General features: G+C 42.9%; 1 protein-coding gene across 1 annotated transcript in view; it reads left to right on the top strand.

The window, feature by feature from the left end:
- Nucleotides 1–811: 811 nt before the first annotated feature.
- si:ch211-186j3.6 (neural-cadherin) overlaps nucleotides 812–18,514 on the top strand; it is a 294,654-nt gene continuing 276,951 nt past the window's right edge. Inside the window, exon 1 of the mRNA XM_041938705.1 lies at nucleotides 812–1,871. Within this exon, the coding sequence (XP_041794639.1) occupies nucleotides 812–1,871 (1,060 nt within the window). The remainder of the gene's footprint in view (nucleotides 1,872–18,514) is intronic.

Here is an 18,514-nt window from a genome sequence, read left to right as displayed (position 1 = left end):
GACGTGCAAGAGTGGACATTGATCACGGGGAGAAGGGAGGTCGAGCTGTTTCCCTGAGGATCGCCCTATCGCAAACAGAACAGACGCGCGCGCACACGCACACACGCAGAGTTACGCGCTATTGGCTGTGACAGTGTCGGTGTTTGCGCACGAGCTGAGTCGACTCGCAGCTCCTTCACTGAGAAGTTCATTTCCAGTGAGAGAATCCGCGAGCGCCGCATCACTCACACACACTGCTCCAGATGCGGCGCGCTGGATGCTGTGGCCATGCATGCGTAACACACACGCTTCTGTGGACATCCTCACGATGAACCACGTCTCATCAGCACATCTGAGCGGCAAACAAAACTGATTTCCTTACGATAAGAGGTCTGATCCAGCTCAGAAGCAAGCCGCTCTGTGGCTGCGCGCACTTCGCATCAACTCAAACGAAAGATGGATTAAGTGTGATCGCCGAGTGAGATCGGTCGAGAGCGACGCACGCAAAAGAGAGCGAGGAAGGGAACGGAGGTAAGCGCGCACTCGAGCTGTAAGAAGCATTTTTTTCCCTAGGACGCGCACAGAGAGACAGCGCTGCTGGTGAGACAGCACACGGAGGAGAGCAGGAGAGGAGGAGGACGCGCGACACATAACATAAAGTTCTCCTGCGCCGAGATGAAGTATGGTGCCAGCAAATACCTGCGTTCCAATTTAATGGAAGTTTTGGATCATAAAGGGAAATACGAGAAATATCCCCAAGGAACAAGTGCACCCATGGATGTCGGTGTGGCACGAGCGCTGTAGTGCAGCGGAGGCAGTGAGATATTCCATCATGATTTGGGTCGCTTTTTTACCCTTTTTGGTTTCGTGCGCTCTCGGGAACCGGACCGTGGAGCAGGTACCATTTTTTCACGGTCATGTGTTTGAGAACTCGCCTCCGGGCTCCCGGGTCAACGGACTGAGTGTCCCGTTAAAGCGACTCAACTCGGAGAGGCTGTGCGGTTCCGGGGAATCCGGCACAGCGGCAGCACATTTCAAACTCATGGGAGACGGGAGCGAGAATTTCCGTGTTTTTGCGCACCATAAACGGGGGCATGTTTTGTTGAAGACCTCCGCGATTCTGGACCGGGAGGAGCGGGCTGAATACGCACTGGATCTTGGTTTGTGTTGCGGGCAATGCGCGGGACTCTCCCGGGAAGAGGAAGAGTCTCCGGGCGTCGCTGAGGTGGCGTCCATCAAAGTGGACGTCCTGGACACCAACGACCACCAGCCCACCTTCCCCGGTACCGATGTGAAACTGAGCCTGGATGATGCCACTGCGCTCCGCACGTCGATCTACACGGTCACCGCGCGGGACGATGACAGCGGCAAAAACGCGGAGCTCATCTACTTCGCCCTGCCCAAAAACGGGAGTTTCTACGCAGTGCCCAAAACCGGAGACATTCTCCTGGTGGACTCCATCCTTGGTCTGGATGAGCCGATCAAGTTTAAAGTGTTTGCCAGGGACCGCGGGTGGCCACCTCGCACGAGCCAGAGCGTTGCCGTTGAGATCAGTCCACGGCAATGGCCCGCGGCACCCTCGCCGAACTCCCATCAGGGGAAACGGAAACCTAAATCGCAAATTAAAGTACCAGAGCGAAGGTCCAGGTCAGTGCTGGAATCTGACAGTCCCGTTTTCATCAACGTGTCTGAGGATGCGGGGATCGGTTCAGTGGTGATGAACCTGAACCCGGTAAGGTTTCAGCCGGCGGCGTTTGAGCTGATGGAGCCCGACGCAGAGAGCTCACCGGTCAGCGTGAGCCGGGACAGCGGGGATATAGTCATATCACGGAGACTGGACCGAGAGACCGAGCCTCTGGTGGAGATCACCGTCAAAGTTCAGGATAAAAGAGGTGAGCAAAAGACCGAACACGCATGAGCGACCCGACGAGTGATAGAGTGTGTGTGGAGGAGAGAGAGAGAGAGAGAGAGTGTGTGAAGGAGAATGAGCGACAGTATTAAATATGACGGCTTGTGTGCGCGTTTCTTGTCTCGTGTGCGTTCCCTGCGAGGATCGTTGCGCAGTACACAAGCGTAATTTGTCCAAAATCTCAACAGTAACATATTCTTTTCTATTATCATTCCACATTTTGTGTCTTTTTGTTGAATTGGTCTCATTGTATTTTGTGCGTAAATACGCACGGAAACGGACCGTGCCTTTAAAGAAGCCTAAATTTGATTCTCATCGGTTTTGATGTTATTGTATTGAACATTGTTCATTGTTAGTGAGACAGTAAAGCGTGAGACCAATATCGAATACATCTTTACTCTCTCACTGGATGAAAACCTGTGTGGTTTTCTTCCCTACAACTTTTCCACAGGGTACCAAAAGTCCGCGCACCCTAATTTGGAATCTGCTGAGCTAGATGCAGTATATGCTTGCTATAGCAATAAGGAGGATAATGTAACAACATATGTGTTATGTTGTGTTGAGTTACATTTTATTTATCATGGTGACATTTGTATTTATTTAAATTGTATTTGAAAACTCAATAACTACACTGAACAAAAATATAAACAGGACAGGCACAAGCTAGGGACAACAAACACAGGTACATTTTAGTTTGAATGCAAAGAGATAAAATGTCAAGATCCTGAGGCCCACTGTCCTGCTGTTCATCCACTGCCATCACCTCATGTTGCAGCATGATAGTGCACAGCCCCATGTTGCAAGGATCTATACACAATTCCTGGAAGATGAAAATATCCCAGCTCTGGTATGGGCTGCCTACTCGCCAGGCATGTCACCCATTGAGCATGTTTGGGATGCTCTGATCAGCGTGTATGTCAGCGTGTATGACAGCGTGCTCCAATTACTGCAGCTGTCCAGCAACTTCGCACAGCCAGTGAAGAGGAGCGGACCAACACTCCACAGGCCACAATCAACAGCCTGATCTATGAGAAAATCCACAGTTAAGTGCTTAATGAATGTGTTTTTCAAGAAAAAAATGCACATTTTAAAGTGCCCTTAATTGTTACCAGCTCGTCACACCTGTGTAATCATGCTGTTTTAATCAGCATCTTGATATGCTCGGATTATCCAACATAGAATTTAACAAATTTCTTCTGCAAAATTTGAGCGAAATAAGCGTTTTGTGTGAACAGAAAAAGTCTTTTATTTCTATTTCAAGTGCTGCATTTATATTTTTGTTCAGTGTATTTAAAAGCAGGGTCAGTAAGCAGCCGCTGTGTTCAGCGTCCTGAGATCAGTGTTGGTGGAAAGTCATGGAGGGATGAGTGAGGAAACCAAAATGAGCGGCTGTAAACTCCACACATGTACTGTAGGCCTCAGTCAGCTCTGGTGCGGTTCTAGTCCAGGATCCTATTGCTGTGGTAAGTGTCACCCTGAGTGCTAACCACTGAAAGACTTTCTTATCCCACTTAACAACATCAGTATTCCCAGGCGGCCTCACACCCGTGCGCTAACCAATCCTGCTTAGACTGTGAGATCAGAAGAGATCAGGCCTACCCAGGGTAGTCTGGCTGTAAGCAGTGTCAGAGTGCTCGGTGTTTACAATAAAGGTTAAACTGAGTGACATTCATCAGTGCTGATGATGATTCATGTGCTTAGATAAATTAGGGCGGCGCGAATGTGTCTGCGGCTGCTGCCAGCAGCAACAGATGCTGGGATGTCGGGGGAGAAGCGCGACGCGTAACGGCCACCGTGCCAACAGGTTAATTATCACCTGCGGATAAAGCAGAGCATGAGCAGAGCGGGAGTGAGCATGCAGCCACATTCACATTATTCACATTAATAAATGCATATGTGGAGGGATGAAACGCAGGGCTAATTGGCTGTGGCATTGAGCACCGCAGCATAGAATATAGAGTGCAACAACAATATGTATCTTCTAGAAAAAGTCTAATATCGACTGCTTGAGCTTGGTTCTGTCTGTCTATCCATCTATCCATCTATCTGTCTATCTGTCTGTCTGTCTGTCTGTCGAATGCTGAAGAATTCCATTAAGACCAGTTAACAACGTTTGACTGGAGGAGTGACCCAATCAATGAGACCTATTGGTCTGTGTAATGTGAACTATCCTGATACAGAAAAGAAGCTGAGCCTGCTCTTGGCACACAGTACTAATTTACACTCGCAGTAATTGCATGCAATGTCGGCTATTTGTCACAATGGTTTCCTTCTTAAACACATTAATGTTGATGGAAAAACTATATGCTATCAGTGATAAATGCAACACTTTGCCTTACTGTTGCAGTATTACAGCATCCTCTGAGGGTTCCTGTGCAGAGCATCAGAACACGTATCTTACGCTCAGCTGCTCTTTGATTTCAAGGAGGCACTCAGCTGGGACTTTTGGCATCCACATTCACCCAAGTTGCGTTATTGTAGGCACTTCATTTTTATTTATTTTTTTACTTCAAATTTCTCCAGCCAATGAAATGCGTTGGTATAGAATGTGTTTCCCCGCACTCTGTCAAAAGTTAGGATAGTTTAATCTTTCCTGACAGACTGCATTATTACATTTTATTTATAAATGAACTGGAACATAGGAGACGGCTCGAGTAATAACATTCCTGTCAAGAACGAATTGTCAGGATAATGTTGGCGGAGTAACAAAACAAAACAAGGTTTTATTGTCAGTTTTAAAAGATGTAAATACTCAGTATGAGAGGCAGTGACAGGAGTGTCGCCTACATTTTAATGAAAGTGTTTGGTGCGGGAGGTGCATTTCAATGTGTAATCCAGCTAAATCCAACCAGATTCAACAAGGATGAGTTGTATAGTTAAGTGTAAAATGGCTTAGCGTATATGAAGATTAAATACATGTCACATATTGTCGCTTATGTGGCCAAATCCCTGTATGACCAGTGCCGGTTTGTGTGACAGGCTCTTCAACGTGCCCTATATCTGAATTGTGGTGTGTTTTGCTTGTTGCATGTTAATACAAAGTTTAAAGTGGAGGATCAGAGTAAATTATTCCTAAATGGATGGGTTTAAAGAAAAGCCCCAAAGCCTTGCCTTTTATGTGTTTGATAGGAGGGCAAAACAGGGGACAGTGGGTCGAAATACGTTTCCATGACCTGGCTGTTTACTGCGTCATGCTGAAAGACGACAAGTTTTCATTTCCGGGCTTAGCGGCGGGCGGCGAGGGGGGCGAGCCCGGCTCAGCTCGCCGTCTCAAGCGTGGGGAGCACAGCTTCCGTTCGGTTGTCAGTGGCTCGGTTGAAGTCTTTTAATCCGTTTGGAGTGGAGAGTCCTGATGGAGCCTCGACCTCCCTCCATCTGCTCACATTATCCCTGTAATCCCATCTCATTCTCTCTGTCTGTCTCGCTTTCTCTCCCTCTCTCTCTCTTTTGCTCTCTTGCTTTCTCGTTCTTATTTTCACTCGCACTCCAGGGATTTAGTTTGAGTGGAGGCGCGGTTTAACACAGCGAAAGAGAGGGAGCTCCTGAAATGATTCTTCGAGGGACGTGTGTGTGTGTGTGTGTGTGAGGCTAGAAATGTTATCTATCAGGATCTAAGATCATTTCTTCTTGTCTGCGTTTGTGGCCCACTCCACAAGTGCTGCTGAGCTCCAGCAGTGTTGGAGTTTAGTGTGTGTGTGTGTGTCCAATTGTATTACTCACATTGGGGGGGGGGGGGCATAATCAGTTCACATGCTCACATTGTGGGGACTCACCTTCCATTAGGGGGCAAAATGCCATGAAATCTTTGTGTGCAGAGTTGTTGTTTTGGTGACAGTTATGGTCAGGGATAGCCAGGAAGTGATAATGGTTGTTAGCAGAAATCTCTCGGGATTGAATAAAAGTCAATGCTATGTTTTCACTTTCCCTTGTTTTTGAGAGGGTTTCTTTTATTTTCCGAACATAAACCTGTGTGTCTGTGCACATCTCGCCTCTGATATCCCAAACAATTCATTTTCACAAGTCATTTAATGATGTGCTGGCACCTGAAAGTGTCTGCTCTATTCAAGGTTCTTTCTCTGCCTCTAAAGCAGCCAATCTGACACTGTGCTTTGACTGCAGTGACTCCTGCTGCCATGGTATTCAATGAAATGATTCATTTGTTTAATTAGTTAAGTGATTAATTGGGTAAGTCACACGCAAGCCTTTTGTCTATCTTCAGAGCTTTTCCTTTTGAAAAAGCCACACCAATATTTTCTTCCACTGCCTTTTCTTATGCTTGTCATATGTCTCTGTTAAGGTACAACTCTCTATATTCAGACTGTTATTTCTAGCCAGCTAACACCAGAGACTAGTCCTTTTAGCTTATGATTATAGTGCACTTCTCATGTGGCAACCCTCTCTTTTGGACACATGTTCTGGCAGTGAATATGGCAGCCTCAGTGACAGGAGAGCAACATCATGTTGAATATAAGAGTTCCTAATTACAAAAAAAATGAAACACATTGTGATGTGAGAAACCCTGCCGCATGTTAGACTAGTGCTGGATATCAAGCCTCCACTTCTTTTGGTGCCTTATGTGACACTATCAAAAATGGTGCCGTTGGAATCGGATGTCACAATCAGATTTGTAGCAGACAGAGTTCTTGTATGTCTGCTTGGATGCAGGCAAAGTCTAATATTTGAGAAGTTTTGCCTATGTTGTTGTTAAGTGAATGAATGTTCTTTGAAGGAAATATTTTTATATTTGTGAAAGTATCAGTACTGAAGATTTTCAAACGATGCTACGTCTGACTCTCTTCACCACTCATTAACATTTGCGTCGTGGTGGAACATGCATGTGAGCCGCCGAGAGTCAATCACATCGACTAACGAACCAAAATAACAAGCTGAAGGCTGCGCGGAGCAGCCGGGGTGTTCTCAGCGGGATCGGCAGTGTTAGCAATTTCTTCATTTCACAGGAAGTCACTTTTTTTAGTGTTAATATCAAAAATGTTGTTTGTCGGAGTTGTTCCAAATTGCTGAAGTATTTATACACAGCCATTTGATGCTCCACAGAGATCTGTTACAAAACATTTACACATCCTTTGCAAGTGATGGAAGGGTATTTTCAAATCCAGTCTGAGCTGACAGACAGCACCATCGGTGTAGAGAAAGGTTCAGTTCTATTTTTCCTTTTGTCATCTCTTAATTATATCCTGTAACTCTCATGCCATGCCTACAGATGTGTTTTTACTTTTCTTGTTTTATGTGATTTTATGTGTGTGTTTGTGTGAGCTGTCTGTGGACTTCCTGGTGACAGGAGATTGAAGCGATGAGGAGGTAACCGGTGAAATGTCTGTAATGGTAAAACATGGTTCCAGTAAAACATCATTTGTATTATTATAGAATTTGTACAAGCGTGGTTTTTAAAGAAATCAAATGAATGCAACTCTCAGATTTCACATTACCTTGGTTACTTTCCCCAGTTCAGCTGATGAGACATAATGTACTCTTTGCATATATGTAATTATGTCCATTAAATCTGCCGTCAGACCAGTCATCACGGTCATTCTGTGCCAACTGCGCTAATTTTAAAAGGAACTTGCGGTAAAAAATCAAATGTAATTCTAGTTTTTAATTAAAAAACTGTCACGAAATACAATAGAATAAAAGACCACCACAATTTGCAACGATACTTAAATTGCTTTAGAACATTTGTTAAATATCTTTCATTTCTCTAGAAATATTACAGAGATGAAAAGTGAATACCAGGAAATTGGGCGCCACTTTATTCAAAAGCCAGTTGCTGGTGTGTGTGTGTGTGTGTGTGTGTTTGTGTGTGTGTGTGTGTTCTAGATTGTATGGGATTTTGCTTCATGGAGAGAAACAGCTGGCTTTAATCAAGACAACTGGTTGAGCTCAGGAAGATCTCTGACACTCACATATTAACACTAAACTGTGCTCTCAGGCTCTCCGGTCGTGGAACTTCATTTGACATCTCAAACACACACACACTGGTGCACACACATACTGTACATTCAGCAGCAAAATACACATGTGCATATTGCCAAATCACCACTCCATATCCAGACAGATGGCAGTGAGGGAAGCCTGTTGGCTGCATATGTTATTTGTCTTTTGTTTATTGAGATGAAACAGAGTCGGCACCCATTTGTTCTTCCAAAGAGCATAAACAGCACTTACTTGGCCTTCTGTGCACACACGTGCATGCATACGCATTTGAGTAGACACGCACGGTTTGCCACATTAACCCACACAAACCCAGTGTGAAGACACTTGAATGTGGGTTTTTTTTTTGGCTCATTTCATTGCATTGCATTTATTTTCCCGTCTTCAAAAATAACACGCTGACACAAATGCACACACTCAGCACACACAGACCTCAGCTCATCCAGAGAGGGGCTGTGGGTTCATCAGAGAGCTTCACCCTGGCTAAACAGCGTCTCAAGGCAGACTCTCACTGACTCCCTAACCACTTGCTTTCTTTTCCCCTTTACTCTCTTCGATGCCCAGTAATTCTTTTGTTTTGTTTTGTTTTTGTTTTTTTCAGTTGTCTTGTGTCTTTTGTGTGAACGGTTCATTAAGAAACATAAAAATTTGAAAGCCTGCGCACTCCCATCACTGCAATTATTTAGCTTCCAGAGGCATTTCCAATTGCTCTTTTCATTTGCTTCATTTTCTGCGCCTCTGATGGTTGGTGCAGAGCCTGCAGAGAAACACACAGTCAATTTGAATTTCCTTAGCTCACACTCACGTTGCCGACTCCAAGTCTTTCACCAATGGTTTGCCAACTGCAGTTTGCAGAAATCCCAATTCTCAGCTTCAGATACTGTCAAATGTGGTGTGGAATTGCTGGCTTTTACTGGCACAGTTGTGTGGTTGAATGGCTGATAGAGACTTACTGTAAGATCTGCTGTGAGCACAGAGAGGAATGAAAAACACTGTTGCTCTTACTTTGTAAAACACAGCTGCTGTTTATCTCACCAGTACCAGAGTTTGTTAAGATGAAGGGGTAGCTAATGGTAGCAGTTTAGATTTTAAGCATGAGGAAGACTAGTTTTCTGTGGGGGATGAAAGTATGCTCGGTGCAGAAAATCTGGAGGAAATACTTTTGATGTCTTTAACCTGTTAGGCTGTGTGTGTGAGGTTGAACCATTAAAAGAAGATGAAGTGTTTAAACGGAATTACTGAAAATAATTTAAATGTTGAAAAGAGATGTTGTAGGTGTGCATGCTGAATAAAGTTTAGGCATCAGCTGAAGCTCAAAAATTGAGAGGATAAGGGATGCACTAAGTAATAAAAGGAACTGATCCAGTAGAAGTTGAAGTTCAATTTAAAGGTGTTAAAAATTCAAGTGTGTCATATGATGGTGTGAATCGGGGTCTTATCAGATGCCCAGGACACTGTTTGTGGTATTATTTCTCTTAAGTCTTATTATACAGTCATTTACTGCCCTATCACCCTCTCTTAATAAATGATTTCGTTTTTTTTTTAAATTTCTTAAATTGATTTTTACCATCTGTCAATGCCAGAAACTCTTAACACTGCAGCATTATCGGTTCAGGAAGTACAGCGCCTTCTTCCTGTTTTGTGACACCGACCAGTTTGGCAGATTTGCATTCAAATCCTGATGCACTGCAGAGGCCAGGAGAGGCTGCCAACGTTCTCCGAGCTTGAAAATGGTGAGAAACAGGCTTGTACCCTGACTCAGCACTGACCTGCAATCATTCAGTGCTGAAGTTTTTCATAGTTTAATGTGGCATACAGCACGAGCAACCAGGTACATCAGTACCCATTTCAGTTTCTCACCTTTCAAAAATCACCTTGTTTTCTTCTCTGAGAAAAGATTAAAACAGTCATCTAATGGCTGGAGACCAGAGATCAGAACAACAGATTCTTTCCATTTGGCTCCATCTAAACATTTTTTCAATAAGTGTTAGCATGTTTCATTTCTTTAATTGAATGTATATATGTATACTGTATATCTGTAGTGATAAAATAAACACAGCTGTAAAGTATTTTCCAAAATAAATTATCTCAGCTGAAGGGGGCACTAAAATATAGAAAATGTGCTCGATTAAGGATGTCAGGCTAAACCAGAACACCTCAGAACTCTGTTACACAAAGACATCAATTTTAAACTTTAGCTAAAATTTGGCTTGAGGTTTGAGAATTAACAAGACTAAGAGTTTCCAGTGGGCTGTACTGAGGCACAGCAGCGCTTTGACCTGCGTGCCATCGTCAGCATGCTAATAGTTGCTAATTATCCTGAAACACGAAGTACAGCTGAAGCTGATGGGCATGTCATTCGTTTTTGGTTTGGTCGTAAGTCAAAGCATTGGACAAAGTAAAATATGATGAAAAGTCAGGACAGAGTTATTATGATGCTCTGGGGAACACGAAGGTCTGTGACTTCCATCCAATCCATTGTGTGAATGTAGAGATACTTTATTGAATAGGTCAAAATTGCAAGTGCCAGAGGAAAAGTCGGGGGATCACCGAAGTCAGCTAGACAAACACTCTGAGGACTAAGAGAGTTTGCAGTTCAAACATTTCAGTCCGTCAGTCACATCCCAAGAGCAGGTGTGAAATACATGAACCCATGTCACCAGGTTTGAAGAGAAATGTAAGACACATCCTCAGCTGAAACTTTACAATGCTACCTTCCTCTGCTCAACAGTAGAATCAGAGAGCTTCTTCTACTTATGTAACTTTCATTCACAGGGAGGAAATGAATGCCAGTCATATTCTTGTGCACGCATTTAACACACATGCAAGATATGCTCATTTTAGAGAATCATTTATATATCACGTATGCATAAAATAAGCAGTTATTGCACTTGATGCATCAAGAACCAGGTTGAGCTGACTGCACATACAGCGGCATGCAAAGTTTCTTTTACAACTAAGCGAGGAAAAGATGACCTGGTTTCCAAACAGCATAAAGTTAAAGGTGACACATTTATATAATGTTTTAAGCAAGATTACTGTTTATTTCCATCTTTTGCTGTTTTAAAATAACAAAAGTGGAAAAGGGCCCCAAAGAAAGGTTTGGGACCTTGTATTGTCAGTATGAAGTAACATGGCAACTATCACAGGCGTTTTGTAGCCAGCAAAGAGTCTTTCAGTTCTTGTCTGGCAGAGTTTCACCCATTCATCATTTGAAAAGGCTTCTAGTTCTGTGAGATTGTTGAGCCATCTTGCATACACTGTTCTTTTGAGGTCTATCCATAGATTTTCAATGATGTTTAGGTCATGGGACTGTGAGGGCCACTGCAAAACCTTCAGCTTGTCCTCTTGAGGCAGTCCATTGTGGATTTTGAGTTGTGTTTAAGATCATTATCCTGCTATAGAAGCCATCCTCTTTTAATCTTTAGCCTTTTTACAGACGGTGTGATGCTTCATTGCAGAATTTGCTGGTATTTAATTGAATCCATCCTTCCATTTAATAGTGAAATGTTCCCCGCGCCAACACCTGCAACACAAGCCCAAAGCATGATCGATCCACCCCCAGGCTTGACAGTTAGAGATGTTCTTTTCATGGAAGTCTTCATTGTGGCCGAAACGTTCTATTTGATCTTCTTCAGTCCACAGGACTTATTTCCAGATGTTCCTTTGCCAACGTCTGACACTGAGGACGGAGGACAGGTTTTCTTCTGTTGACTCTTCCATGAAGCTCATGTATGTGCAGGTGTGGCTGCACAGCAGAACAGTCCTCCACCACTTCACAGTCTTCATAAGCTTCATTAATGTGTTTTGCAGTCAAACAAGGGGTTTGATTTGCCTTTCCAGCATTCCTATAAGCGCTTCTCTCAGAAAGTTTTCTTTCCCAGTCCTCAGCTTGCTTGCATCACGTCGCCTTTCCTAACGATGACTGAGATCAAGCCACAGCCACAGTTTGGGCACCCTTCCTTTTGCTTCCTTTTTTCACTCTAAAATTGTACAAAACAAAAATAATGAACCAACTTGCTTAAAGTGTTGAAGAGGATGTTTCATCTTTATGTCTATTGGAGATCAGTCCAGTTTCAGGCTTGTTCACAATAACAGATATTTTGACCAACTGATGTTGTGTTGATCAAGGACAGGACCTGACTACCAAATAAATACAATGAAATGTCTATAACTGAAGCCCTGGAGGCTGCTGTACAAAGCCTTTCAGAGCTGGCAGCCAGACAGAAGAGATGTACCAGAGAGGCAGAGGCTGAAGGGATAAATGGCCTGTTCTGAGGGCACAGGTCTGGTTTGGAAAAAATGGAAGGGACATATGTGGGTTGGGCTGCTCAACTCCAGTAAAAGAGATGTAAAAAAAAAAAACAGATTGAGCAGGGCCTTAACCATATTGTAAATACTGAAAGTCAAATTCAAAATAATAAGTCATTGGGATAAAACACAGGCTATCATAATGAACCAACTGAATTTTGGAAACTTTCTAGAAAATGTTGATGATAAGATGTAAATTGCTGCTGTATGTCTACCTCCACTTTTAAGGCCACTGCACATGGTAGCTTTTTTTTTGGAGTTGAAAAGCAGCTGAAAGTGATTGGTGACGGGAAAGACTCCTCACATAAGACCAGCGCTCTGTGCCGAACAGCGCTGAAAACAGCACAGCCTTCACACCTGCTGCTTAAAGGAACGGGCAGCGCCGACACCTCGCAGCAGCTCAGATTAATCTAACTGTCTGTCCGTCTAGTGACAGACAAGTATGCAAATTCTCGATATTAATGACTTGATTATAAGTTCATTTCCATGGGAGGACAGGCAAAGCTGGACAGAAATACATGCAGTCCTGGTTCCCAGTGTTAATGTGTTAGCCCATTTGCATCGCTACATCTTCCAAAAAAATCATGAATAATTCATTGTAGTTGGCAGCAACGATTTGTGCCAAGATCAATTCTAATTTCTGAGCAATAAATTTGATTTTTAGCCTTGCGCTAACAGTTTTAATGGAATTTCGACTGTTTTACAATTTTACCTCTGCTCCTTTTTATGCCATGCTTCTGCCATTGAGTTATGGCCCATCGTTTAATTATTTTAATGCCGGTATCATCAGCTATGTTGCCATTTCATAATCAACATATTTTAACATTAGCGCATAGTTCAAACTGCAGTTCTTGATTTACCGTGACCTTCATCATATTACTTAAATGTCACTATTATAAATGCAAAGCAGTAAGACAGACGTAAGAGTGTTGTGTCTGCAGTTATTAGTCCCAAATCCATATTATCATGTTGCTCCCCATGTTTATTAATGTCTGTTTTGTCCTTTCTATTTTTTCCTGTCCATTCCACCATCTCTCATTCAAACAATTTTGTAAAATCATGTCTTTGCATCTGTTTAAATTAATTGATTATTAACTAAAGAACACCTCTAAGAATGAGTGCCTTAATAGGTGAAGCTGGTAATTTCTATGGTTATGTTTAGCTGAGGTGGTAGAGCATGTAAATAAGTGCAAACAGTGTAGAAAATAGCAGGTTGGTGAAATTGAATATAGCTAATAAAAGCTATTGCAAAGTGGGCGTTGGGTAAAAACTAATCTTGGCAGGTTTTATTCCTTTGTTTACAGGCCGAATGCCTATATAATCGGTCAGTGATTTGAAAAAGTGCAAGATTAATTTCAATATATCACAGCCTGTCATAGTTTATGGATTCATGAAAGCTTATACCTAAAGTGTGGAAGGAAATTCAGAGGTGAATGGAGCCGGTGCTGTATGGAAGTCAGCTTTTTTGAATTTTGCAGGGGTTTTTCTTTTTTTTTTTTGTTTCTTTTCTGTTTTTTCCCACACTGGAAGTCTTTGTCGGATTGGATGAAAGCTCCCAGTCAGAGCATCTCAGCTGCTCAGTTCTAAAATCTGATGTGAATATGAATAACTTAAACAAACCTTGACACAACGGCCACCCGGATAAAATATTGCAAACACTGATTTGTATCAGGCCTGTTGTTAATTGCACGTTAATGCCTCGGTGTGGGCCATACTGACTCAGAACACAGCAATCAAAAGGAAATTAAACAACTGAATTAATTTCTGTCACATGTTGTTATCAAGGTGATTGGTTGCCATTACTGTGATAACAGATTGCTTTTTTTTTCATATCTTGCCGTTTTTGCAGTACAATTCCCAATGAACATGCAGTATTTGCCAGCACTGGCATTGAGAATAAAAAAAAGAAACCAAGCGGGAATGCAGCAGTTGGAGGGTTAGGGTACAGAAAAACAGAACGCAGTCATTGGCTTCATCATTTTGACCAAATGTAGAAGTAGATATGTTGATTAAATACTGTATATTACAGCCTCTTACACAGTTAGTGTATATATGTTAGCAACCACTAATCTATTACCATCCAACAGCAAACCCTGTTTTGAGACAGGCTTCACTTTTGTCAGAACTGAATGCTTCCGTCTCCTTTTACCAACTGACGCCATCTGGCCTTGCTTGAAAAATAGCATGGGCTGAGGACAGTTTTGTCTTTGATTGGTTGATTAAAACTTGTCTAGAGAAGATCGCTCTCTGGTCAAGGTTGTCTAGACTGCAAAAAGATTGCTTGGTTCCCAAATCTGACCTGAAATCACCTTAAGCTACCTTTGTTATGCTAAAACGTTTGAACTAACTTATTTTACATACAGCACATAAATATATTAAATTGCATTCAAGCTAACTAGGGTAGAGAGAGTTCACTGCTACGTTTCTTTCCCCAGAGATTTACATTTCGAATCAAAGAACATTTTTAAACCAATCAATCATCTGTTTGCAAAAGTGCTCCTTTTTTGCAGCATTTACAGAAAGGTTTGGTTGCATTACACAAGGCAAATTCTTCTTTCATTAAGACAATGTGCCACGTGACAGCGGCCTTTCCTCTAACTGATCAGAAATTTTGAGGGTTAAAAACACGTCATTAATGGATTATCAAATGTAATCAGCATCAGAGGGGGTGCAGCATCAATATGGGGTTCATATATTCTCATTCCTAGGTGATCAAATTGCTCCAAGGTCTCTTCGAAAACACTCTGACCACCTTCTCAGCAAAGTGTTGCTCTGTGTCCGGGGCTCTCGTTTCTCCAAACAAACTCGGCTGAGGAGAAAATGGCTGGAGGGTTCAAAATAACTTTAAACCAACTGGGCGTGAAAATGCCCCAAGAGACTTTGGCAGTTACATCACCAGTGTGGATTTTTTTTTTTTTTTTATGAGGAGAGTTTACTAAAGACCATGTGACAAACCTCTGTGTTTAAAGAAAGGGTTTGGTAGTGCATCCAAGAGCCTGAAGCACTCACTCAGAAGTATTTATCCAAAGAAAACCACATCATTAAAAAGAAATTGGATGTTAATATGTCGATAACCTCTTTTTTGCGTGCCTCCTACTCCTCAGTGAAGGTCATCTGCCATGCTTAAGTTCTGTAGCCTCCGTAGCTGCTCCCTCGTTGAAGTGTGCGATGCTGTTATATGAGTAGCCTATTTATTTGTGTGTGGGCAGAGGCCACAGGGTAGCTTCCACATGTCTAGCCTCTCTGCCGGCTTTTGCTGCAGCGGGATCAATTAATGTCTGCGCGTGTGTGTGTGTCTGAGTGTAATTGTGAGTGTGTGTGGGAGGGTCAGTACGCGTGTTTAGATCAAACGGGTGTATGAGAGTGTGTGTGTGTGTCGTTACCGCTGCCCCGCAGCACCTCCTCTAATATGCTGAGCACACAGGAGAGGTCCTTTTTGCTCGTCTTCCTCCTTGTTACTTCTGTCTTCTTTTCTCCTGTGTCTCAGACACATGTGCATCTTCACCTGCCTTTTCTTCTTTTTTCCCATGATGTAAAACCTGATTTAAGTGTTCCCAGTCCATCTTGTATCATTTTGTGTTTGCACATGTGACCACCTGGAAGCACACATACAGACACACTATCTGATTTGTTTTCCACACATCATCCCTCAAATCTCCTTCTCTGATCTTTTCTTTTGCTCCTTATTCTTCTTCCTTCTGTTGTTTCATGCACCGTCTTCCACACCTTGCTACTATCTTTCTCTGCTGGCGTGTATTTTTTTTTTATCATGTTATCATTTTTCTCTTTCTTATCCTTTCCCCGCCCTGTTCTTCCCACCACATTCCTTTTTTTCCACAGTCATTGATACACGGCAGCATTATTCACCTTTTCTTCACTTATTCTTTCAACGTCCCTTTTTTTATTTTTTCAGGGGAGGCTCATTTCCCCCCCCCCTCTCTTTCTCTCTCTCTGGCTCGTGCTATCAATGTGAATGATTGTGCAATCCTGCGGCGTGTTAAAGACATGAGGAGACTGTCAAAGAGATCAATAGACGACATCTGAATATGTGGGACACACCATTTCTCACACACACATACGAACACACAAGTACATGTCAAAAGGCATGCCGGCAGTCACACGTAGGCCAACAAATACATTCAATGATGCACATGTTAATGTAATATGGTGCCAATATACACATGGACACAAAAGCAAACAAGCATGGAATGGGCAATGTCACGTTTGCAACATAGAAAAATTAAATGCAGTTTAGATGAGAACGTCCCAGGTTATCAAATACACACACTTTGTCACGTCCTCTGCACCTCATACAGACTACAGACATCTGTATGAGACACAGAGGATTTTTAGCTAACTGTACTGCGCACCCATCCATGGCAATATTAGACGCTGAGAGCAAGGTGATGAAGTATAAAGATGAATTTGTGTCCTGTGTGAAGCCAAAGTAGTTTTGGTTCTTCAACCTAACCAAATTGTCAGTGTTTCACAATGCTTACCGTGTGCTAGAAAGGCTTTCTGGCAGGAAGGCTTCGTGCATCACACACAGATGCTGAAGGGTGCCTTGTGCATCTGTATGAAGTGTGTGACAAAGCGGCGTTCCTAGTTGACGACCCGAGAATGAAAACGCTTCGTGAATACACTCACACATATGAGACACTTGTATGGGTCACCCAGACAGGATCAGTGATTGGTGTGCTTCACTGCGATTGATTTCCTGTCTGAACCAGAGGAAGTCAGTTCATCTGATTAAAGACAGACAAGCTGAGAATCAAAGATCGGAAGCCACTCGTTCTTCCTTTGTCACTCTCACTCTCTCTCTCTCTCTCTCTCTCACACACACACACGCACACACACACAACAATGTCTTACAAGTGCCTGATCTCTTATCTATCCACTACAGTAGTGGCCACTGTGGCTCTGGCATCGTGCACGATGCTGTTTGTCAGGTCGTCCATCAGCTTGAAGCAGCTCCAGCACAGAGGCTAGAGTGCAGCAGCAAATCAGTTAAATTAGACCTCTGTAATAGCTGCATCTGCAAGAGCACTCTTGATTTATATTTTCTAAATTTAGCTGACATTCCTATCCACTGTGGTTTTCAGGGAGCTTCTACTGTTGTAACGGTAGCAATACAAGCAAGCAACAGAGAAGATGCAAAGGTCAGAGCTGTAGCTGTCTGGCAGCATTACAGTGACGACACTGAGAATGTATGCAGGGACAAAGTGTGAGGAAGGGGAATAAAGAAAAAAAGACTCAGGAGGGAGATGCAAGTCCCTGATTATAGTTATTTTAAGCATGTAGATAATTTAATTGACATATAATGAGCTAAAGGTCTACATCGCACCCTAGCACTGTACCAGCAATGGGATGTTTGCAGTAATTCAATGTGAGGAAAGAGCAGGAGCAGGGTGAACAAACGTCCATCTCCTCTCAGGCTCTGTACCACTCTGCACTCTGCTGCTGGCACGGCACAGCTCTGTGCAGATGAAATGACTTATCTGTTATATACTAACAGGTTTTATTTTTCTTTTCACCTATTTTGATACGTTCCATGACTCACTTTGAACTTGACTGTTAGAACAAAGGGCAGCGATTGAGCAGCACAGTGTCATTTAGGTGTCAAGACTTGCAGATTCAGCAATATTTGAAATAGATGAACATTGGTCAAAAACCCACATGACAGCTGTGTTTTGAGGTTTGGTGTTCTGGGGTGAGAAACCAACCACTGGCATAAAAAAAGGTAATGGATCACTGCTTTTGCCGTCATTATTTGGTTGATATATTATTTCAAAGCATTTAAAGGACTTTTTGTACCGTACCGTAAGTTCAGTGCTATTTGACAGCAATGAGGAAGTGGGAGCTTTTTCATTGTAGCTAAATACACATGGTCATGGTGTATTTGCCATTTGAATAGAACTGCCTGTGGAGCTTCAAAACTCACTCCAATTCCTTCTGCAGCTAATCTGGGCCTGTGCTCTTCTACTAATCCTGTGTGGCTCTTCATTTAAAATCACTGAACGGTTGGGAGAACACAGGGGGACGACCAAAAGGACAGTCACCTCTGGGTTTGATGATGATGAAAAGTAAGTGAAAACAAGGGAAAAGAGAAGGAGATGAGGTAACTCATTAGTCAGATTTAGCATCCCAGAAACTGCGCCCGTTTTGGCCGATCGTGCACCTCACAGTTTACGGACATCTGATGCCAGCATTTAGTGCCAGTGCAGGAAGCAGTGCTGCACGTCCTTTATGTTTAGCAAGCAGAAAGCAAGGGTGTGGAGGTCGAGGTGGTGGATGAGTGTGTTGCCTGTCTGACTTTGGTGCAGAAGATCAGAGTTTGCATCCTGTCACAGATCATTAACCTTCACC

Source organism: Chelmon rostratus, chromosome 1 (genome assembly GCF_017976325.1).
Source record: "Chelmon rostratus isolate fCheRos1 chromosome 1, fCheRos1.pri, whole genome shotgun sequence".
Taxonomy (NCBI): Eukaryota; Metazoa; Chordata; class Actinopteri; order Chaetodontiformes; family Chaetodontidae; genus Chelmon; species Chelmon rostratus.
The sequence above is the reverse complement of the archived record's forward strand: the minus strand, read 5'-3'. Positions and strand labels throughout refer to the sequence as shown.